This window comes from Dendrobium catenatum, unplaced genomic scaffold (assembly GCF_001605985.2).
Source record: "Dendrobium catenatum unplaced genomic scaffold, ASM160598v2 fragScaff_scaffold_822, whole genome shotgun sequence".
NCBI classification, from domain to species: domain Eukaryota; kingdom Viridiplantae; phylum Streptophyta; class Magnoliopsida; order Asparagales; family Orchidaceae; genus Dendrobium; species Dendrobium catenatum.
The window spans coordinates 593,847-602,331 of NW_021319284.1; the positions used below are offsets into that span (position 1 = coordinate 593,847).

At 36.2% G+C, this 8,485-nt stretch overlaps 1 protein-coding gene across 1 annotated transcript; it reads left to right on the top strand.

The window, feature by feature from the left end:
- The first annotated feature begins 488 nt into the window (after positions 1-488).
- LOC110100103 (zinc finger protein CONSTANS-LIKE 14) lies at positions 489-7,998 on the top strand. Its single transcript, XM_020827501.2, has 4 exons — positions 489-1,350; positions 5,846-6,076; positions 6,892-7,178; positions 7,666-7,998. Exons 1-4 carry the CDS (start codon positions 604-606, stop codon positions 7,778-7,780), a joined length of 1,380 nt encoding a protein of 459 aa, XP_020683160.1. The 5' UTR covers positions 489-603; the 3' UTR covers positions 7,781-7,998.
- The last annotated feature ends 487 nt before the right edge of the window (positions 7,999-8,485 follow it).

The window sequence follows — 8,485 nt, forward strand, 5'->3', positions numbered from 1 at the left end:
AATCTTTTTGACTACATATCAATATCAAATATGAATATTTTAGTTTTTAAAAATTGATACTAATAATATTTTGATATGATTTAAAATTTTAATATTAAATCTATGTTATAAAAAAATTGAATTAAACGAATGTCCAACGGTATGTATTTTGACCCATACCTATGTGAACTTACCTATTATTTTTCCTTCTATTCGTCGGCATACCACGCGATCGTACTGGGGGGTCCGGCGCGGGTTGACGATACGCAGTGCCAGCTCAGCAAAAAGCGCTGATATTTTCCTATCCTAGCGGGCCCCACGGCCCCTCATTGTCACACATATTGCAAACCTACTCCCCGCACCCAATCATCCCATGCGCCAAAAGCCGCCACCATGCCAACAAGGGCATGGCCATCCCCTTCAGCAAAACAACCGTAGATTAACAGGTGTCGCATAGAAACTAATTTCGAACGTGTGACTATTTCATTTATATGCGGTCGGTGCACTACTGCTCCTTTCTAGCTTCGTTTTTAAAGTACCGATCTCAGCTTCTGCTCCGTCTCGCTCTCTCGCTGTCTCAGTGGATCAAGGAGTGGGGTTTCGGCGCCGGAACTAGGGTTTGCGATGGATGAGGAGAGTACAGGTGAGCGTTCGCTAGCGTGCGACTACTGCTCCGAGGCGACGGCTGTGATCTACTGCCGGGCGGACACTGCTCGTCTCTGCGTCGCCTGCGACCGGCAAGTCCATGGTGCTAACGCGCTCTCCCGGAAGCACGTACGGTCCCAGATCTGCGACAAATGCGGTGATGCTGCCGCCACAGCGAGGTGTGAGGCGGAGAAGCTCGCCCTTTGCCACGACTGCGGTTTTGACGTCCACTCCGGTTCTGCCGACGGTGGCGCCGGACACACGCACGGCGTTATTGAAGGATTCTCCGGCTGCCCCTCGTTCGTGGAGCTTGCGGCTTCGTGGGGCCTCGAGATGGGCTTGAAAGAGTCTGGAGAGTGCGGGGAGCAAATTATGTTGGCCGGTTTGGGTGCTATCGACTCGGTCTTTGCTGATCTCTATGTGCCCTGCTTTGCCGGAAGAGGTAGAGATGGGAAGAGGAAGCCGGCTGTTATTCAACAGCTGGAAGAGATGGCGAGGCTGGATTTTTCGTCAGTGGCAACGAGCCAGCTGAGTCCAAGGACACCGTGCCGGAGCGCCACTGGTTGTGGCGGCGGCGATGAGGATTGCCGCAGCCTGCAGCAGTTGCCGTTCGCGTCCTTGCTGATGATGGCACCGTCAGATTGTGCGGATCTCAAGGAGAATCGTCGGGTTGTGGAGGAGGCGGATCTGATCTGGGGCTGTGGACTAAGCGACCACGCGTCTCAGGTTTTGTATTACTCCACCTTTCGTTATTGCTTAATTCAGTTGTTTGTGATTCGGTGAAGCAGGGCCAAATCTACATATCTTTGGCATCTGAAGCTACATATTTTTGGCATCTGAAGCTACATATTTTTGGCATCTGAAGCAGGGCTTAAACGTTAATGCATCTGCATTGTACTTGAAGTGATTCCACTTCTTTGCTGAAGTTGGGAAAGGGAAGCATACTATAGTTGGGAGTGGACGGAAGAAAATATTGAATTTTGGGGGAGTAAGAGGAAAATAAAAGGAAGAATGTAGATCTTTACTTCTGTTTGAGAATTTTAGGTGGGAGAAGAAAAGGACTCTTAACCCATCGTCATTTTGAGTAACAAGAAAAAAATATGGAACAAAATATATAATTTTATTTGCAAAAGTGCAAGTTACACAAACCGACTGCTTGCAGGATACAGGAAACCATTTTAGGCCTTCCTTGCTTCCTTTACTGCGATTCTTCTTTCCCATGAACTTTTCTTTGAAATACTCTACTTTTGTTCGCTAGACTGCACTGTTGAAGAATAGGTAGGAGCAGGTCAACGAGAGTCCGACCGGGCCCACTGTTCTTTTGTTGCTTTTGCCCCCTTCCATTTCGCAAAATTGTTTTCCACAGCCCCTGCTGAGGTGCGGGAAAGAACCCCGCCTCGCTACAGTAGTAGCAAGCCTCAGCAAGGACATTGTTATTTGTTCCTCTTCATCTCATCTCAAGGAGAGTTTATTAGGCGTGGATACATGTGGGCATACCTTAGGAGTACACTGTTTTGTACAAATTTCTGGTTGATTTCCCGCATATGCAGTGCTGCATATATTAACTTCGCCAACCCAAGGGAGCAAAATGAACTTAGCTGTAGAAGAAAAAAAATTGAGAAAAAATGATGTTTTAGATTTTGAAACATTAAGTTGATTTATTTTCCTTGTTGTGTATTGATCCGGTTTTAGATTAATTTGATCCGTATATACACCACATCATGTTTAAATATCTATAAATAGACATTGTAGGATAATATATAGGTAGCTCCTTATAATAAGGCCTATTGATTAAAGGAATTTGGAATTTCTGTAGCTCCTCTCTCTCTCTCTCTCTCTCTCTCTCTCTCTCTCCTCCCTTCCCCCTCCCTCTCTCTCTCTCTCAAGAAGCTTAAGAAGATTTCTTCTTCTAAGAATTTCATAACAAGTGATATCAGTTGACAAGGAGCAAGCTTCTTATCCAAGAAAGGGAAGAAGGGAGAGGAGGTTCGTATGGATAGGTACAATCCGCGTGCAAACTCATTTGGTGGACTATGGACACATGCTCTCGTTGAGAAGCGGCAACAGGTGGACTGTGGACACGCGGGTGAACGTGATCAGGCAGATGTGCATAGGGCATGTTTTTCATGGAGGATTTGGAGTAGTTAGGCTGGTGGTCCGTGTGCAAACATGGGCCGAAGCCTGGGCATGCAGGTGGATTTCATGCAATCGTGAAGAGGCATCGTTCGGTTGACCCTACATGCAAGCAGTGCCGCACGGGCGCCTTGGCGTGCTGGCCGAATGTGGATTCGGGTTTTGAAGCTTATCCATAAGGTAAACATGCTAGGAGCAGGCACAAGGGTGGCTATGAGTTCGGAGCAATAAGAGGGGGTTCATCCTTGTGAAGGCTAGCAAGTCCTTTTGTGTGTGCAATGGTAGATGAGCTAGGGTTGTGCAGTGGCAATCAATGGGTCTGTTGTCGGGCTTGTGGTTTGCAATTAGGTCGGGGTCAAGATGGGAGTAGCAGAGATAAGCTGGTCGCTAATGCAAATCAAGTTTCAAGATCGGGCGCTAGTGTAATAACCCGTATTTTGACCAAGGTAAATAATTTTTTTTCTAGGGTCAATATAACTCCAAATCGCATATCATATTCGCCATAGTGTTGTTATTGTAGTATTTTACTTATATGAATTTTTTCCTAATTTTTGGGTACCGGTGAAAATCTTTAAGAAATTAGTACCTCTCGGTACAATTGAGGAATTTAGGACCATCAGTTATCCGTTTTGCAATCTGTTTTCATCGATATTTTTTAAATAAAATGAATTATTTTATGGATATTTTTTATAATTTTAATGTCCCAAATATATTTATATGAATTTTCTATTAAAATTTGAATAAAGTAAATAATTATATTATATTATATTAAAATATCTTAAATCATTAATAATAACTTTTGAATTATATTTTTCCCTTAACATTTCGACAACAAAGATGTTTTAGAGAGATTTAGACAGAAAATTTGAGAGTAAGGAAAGCTTGAATTTGGAGGTCGCGGAGTGATTTTTATTGGTCTAATCAGTTGTAAATTTATCGTTTCGCTGTAAGGAATATTTACCCTATTTATGATTTTAAAGATATTATGTTTTTGATATTTATCTGATCAAATTTTTGTTTCCGTTATCGAAAAACATGAATAATTTTGTATTGATAAAACTTTCACTGCGTAACTTTTTGTATGTTATAGAGATTGATGTTGTAAATATTTTGATTATTTAATTGAGATTTTTTACCGGGTTATTTTGAAAATACAACCATTTTTGCTTAATAAATATTTATTTTGACATCTAAAAATAGTAATTTAGTTCAACTAAAACTTCAGAATGTTATTTTATGGAATATCTAATAATTTTATTAAATTTTGAAAATATGAATTTTTGTTCAGTATGATTTGTTATAAACCGTCAGATCATTTTGACATTTTCTGAATTATGCTCAATTATGCTTTATTTGTTACAATGCATTAAAAATGAATGTAGATATGTGATTGAGATTATTGTTTTAGTATTGTGATAATAATATGTGTGTAAAAGACAAGTAAAGACTAGCTGACCTGTTAGTTGGAGATTGATTGACATATGCAGGACATGCTTTTTATTAAATAATGTGATTTGGTGTTATCATCTATTAATTTATATGATACAGATTGAGAGTTATAAGAAGATGATTACTGTGCTGACAGGCAAAGAGTGATGACTCTGTCTATTGAGCCAATGATTTACTGATGCTGATACAATACTGAAAAATATCGTGATAGCTAGAACTTCTTACTTGTTTAGTGTGATTACTAGAATGCATGTTTTTGAGATATTGTTCTTATTATTATACGAATTTATTGTTAATGCAAGGATTTATTATTATTGCATTATTCTATACCTCTTGCCACTATATTATTGTTATTGATTTAGATACTAATACTAAGCATGTGATATACTTAGCACTTAATATAGAATAACTGGATATCATATGTACATTCTGACATGATTTTATTGTATTGATTCAATATCAACAGTCTTTACCGATGTTTTGATTTGATGTTTTATATGATTTCTGTACTGATTGGTATCACATATATAACAATTGTTTTATAGATTTGACACTTGTATTGGTTTACTATTTTATTATCTTTCGTACTATAATGTTTTATTGTTTATAGATTCTACTACAATTACATGTAAATTTTACTATTTCTGCACTAATTAATGATCATATAAATGCGACTGCTATGATATGGCTGTTGACATGCATATTGCTCATTTGTCATTCTTTGAATTTAATTGTAGATTTTGGCGACCTACTGGGCATTTTAAGCTCATTATATGTGATTAAATGATTTCAGGTCAGGGCAGGAAAGCAGGAGTGTGAGGATTGTCATGATTCTTTAGATTTTATTTCTTTTTTGTTTTTTTTTGTACTCAGGACAAAATAGTTATGCTATGATTGTATAGATCCTGAGTATTATATATGATTTTTGGGATTATAGAATATGTTTTGTTGTTTATTACTAACAGATGATATTAGATAGCTCTAGTTGTTATTTATTAAAATATTAAAAGAATAATTCTTTTAATTTAAATTCTGGGTCATCACAGCTAGACCGGTTGGAAGTGGGATTTGCTTGTTCTTGATTAAAAGATCTATCTAAATAGATCTTTTGAGGTGGAGCCTTCGGGTTGGAATGCAGGCAGATCCACTAGTAGGGTCGTCATAATTGGTGTGTTGAAGGTTGACCTCTATAATTCAACCTTCAACTCTTTCTCTAGTCTTATCAACAAGAAGAATATCATAAACAATTAGCATACACCATGGCACATCCTCTTGCAAATATCTAGTAAGGACATCCATGATTAAAGAAAAAAAGATATGGCAATAATGCAATTGTAATAGGAAAATACTTGGTCAAAGCACCTTGTGTTTAAACACAAGTAACAACTCCTGCATATATATGTAAGCACTTTTAGCTCTTTTTTTTATAGAAAACTCCATAGCACTTCTCTAAATACATCTGATATGTTTGTAAAAAATTTCCAGACTGTTTAGTTTATGGTTTGTTTCAGTCAAGATGCATGTATGATGACACCATGTATAGATTCATTTGTTTTTCTAAGCTATTGTTTAATTTGACTAATTTCATATTTTCTTCGTGGCCATTGCAGTTTTCATTAATTGTTTATATACATTTCAGATTTGGGATTTCAATTCAGGACGGACTAGGGAGCATAATGCGACTTCTCCCATCCAAGATGGCCATGTTGGAAACAATTCAGGTTTTACGATTAAGAGTTACAATGACCTTCTTAAAGAAAGAACTTTTGCAAATACGGAAGTTCTAGAAGGCTTCTATGAGAAAAATTGCCCTTCAAATGAGGATGTCTCTTCTACTAATAATAGCATTTATCACATGCCATCTCAAAGTGTAAGTTGCTAAGAATAGTATACCCATTCAACACAGCTTTTTATGGGAATATTCTTAACACATGATATGCCTTACGTTTAAGCAATTCATTTTTATCATAATGTAGATTTTCCTTAATTAGACTTTTATATATGAAGAATAGGAATGTTTAATAATTATGATGATATATTTCCTTCATATTTTTTTGTTCATTTAGCTTGCAATACCCAAAATTGTGCTATATTATTTCAGTTACCAAACCAAGGACTCCAAGCTCATTCTTTTGTCTCTTGATGATCATTTGTGCATTGCTGTTTCAGTTCCTGAACTGAGTACTTAAACATTCTCAAAGAAGTTTCCTTTATCTTCATTGGCCTTGGTATCTTGATTAATAATCATTTCAATTTGTAGATACTATTTCTAACATTTCAAAAGAAACAAACCATTTGTCGTGCATTTTACATGGTTAAGTTCCTGTTCAACTGTTAATAGTACTGTTTTTGAGTGCTGTAAAGAGAAGAACAGAAATTGTCTGCACATTTCATTGTCATTGGAAAGAAATGAACATATAAAATTTCCTATTCCTACTATGAAATAGTTGTATGAGAAAAATCAAATTTGGCTTGCTTTTTTAAAAAAAATTATTCAATTAGATGAAACCATAACAAAAGATCAGAACGGAGAATTTTATGGGACATGAAAGTTTATTATATGCTTAATCTGAATGGATTCATGTGAGTTGTGAATATCTCAATAATGCTTCAAAAATGAATCAAATAAGCGAGCTACTGAACATTCTTAACTAGTATTTCTTATGCGTTTCTTCCCATCTCCAGCTCGGTGCAGCAGATAACATTCTGAGCAAGTGGAAAAGCAACAAATGCAACTCGAGACTTAATGGACCATCTTCCTCTAGCAATAATTTATCCACTATATCTTGTCCTGCTGTTTCTTCTTCGCACAATCCCGTACTAGGTTCCAATAGCAAGGAGATATCCTTTGGTGAGCAGCCCCTCATTAGAACTGAGCTTGTGGATTCATTCAAGAGGGTTGACACCGAACTACTGGCTGAGAAAAGGGGAACCGCCATGCAGCGTTATAAAGAGAAAAGGAAAACTCGAAGGCATACATTCCATTCCTCTTTTAGACTTGTTTGGGATCACTTTAATTTATTTATTATGCTTTTGTCTTTGTTATTAAAAACATGTTAGTTTAGTGTATTTTAAGTCTTTTTGATTATTTTTAAAATAAATTAAATTGTTTTCAAAGACAATCAAAACAATTTTGAGGCTGTTTGAGTGTTTTAAAAATAATTATCACCACCAATGAGTTATTATTGCCACCAACCACCACCACTATTATTATTGTCTTGCTATTGCCATTTCCTGCAGTGACCATTATGTTAATCAACTTATTCGACATTTAATGAAATTAAAAATATATTATTAAGATATCAACTATATTTTATTTGATTTCAAAACATAAATAAAATAAAATAAATAAAAATAAAAAATGAAAGTTATACCAAACAGCTCCTTAACTTTGACTGTTGTCTTGTTCTTCAAACTAAGGAGTTCCTTACATCTTCTATTCTCCAATCTAACATGCAGATATGATAAGCGCATAAGATATGAGTCCAGGAAGGCGAGAGCAGACATCAGGAGGAGAGTTAAAGGTCGATTTGTCAAGTCTTCTGAAAATGCGGATGATGAGAATCATAGCTAGAGCCAAAAGATTGCGTAAGCTATGTATGTATATATTTGTAATTGTTTTTGTTATTCTTCTTGCCGTTCATGATTGGTGTTATAAAATGCCTCATTGAAAATTGAGAAACTTGAGTGCATCCTTTATTATTTAATGCTCCAATTGTTAAGTTATATATCATGAATTTCTTATATTTTTGGGCTTCTTCGGATATATATGAAAATGTTCATTTTTAACTATTTCTGATGATTTTCAACACTTTTTTTTGAAGACAAGTTTTTCTCTGCTGAAATGAGTAACCACTAGCAGTTTGTATTTTTAATATTCTTGGCTTCCAAAAGGTAAAGATAACCTTCTAAAGTAATTTTTGTTATAGAATAAAGTGCCGTGGAAACTGCTACTATATTATAGAACTTAATTGCAATTCCCATTTCCTTGATTAACAAGATGAAATTGCTAAAGAAGCCATCTCTTACTTCTACCTCCTTAATGAAAATTGTAACAATGATGACTATTCCTCTCTTCATGTACCTATGGGTTACATTCTTTCTATTGAGGATTATTACTATCTCACTGTTGCTTTTATTGGGGTCCGATATCATATTGACATTATTCAATATTAGATTTGATAAAACCCCTAGCCTAGATGGTTTTTTCTATAAGTTTTTCAAGGACACTTGGCATGTTTTCATAAGATCTTTTATTGAAGCTATTGTATACTTCTTT

Bases quoted from the DNA above. Each gene is read 5' to 3' on its own strand.
- LOC110100103 (XM_020827501.2), top strand. From the start codon at position 604: ATGGATGAGGAGAGTACAGGTGAGCGTTCGCTAGCGTGCGACTACTGC. The intron at 6,077-6,891 runs GTAAGTTGCTAA...TCCCATCTCCAG, and splicing joins ATCACATGCCATCTCAAAGT to CTCGGTGCAGCAGATAACAT. The intron at 7,179-7,665 runs GCATACATTCCA...TCTAACATGCAG, and splicing joins GAGAAAAGGAAAACTCGAAG to ATATGATAAGCGCATAAGAT.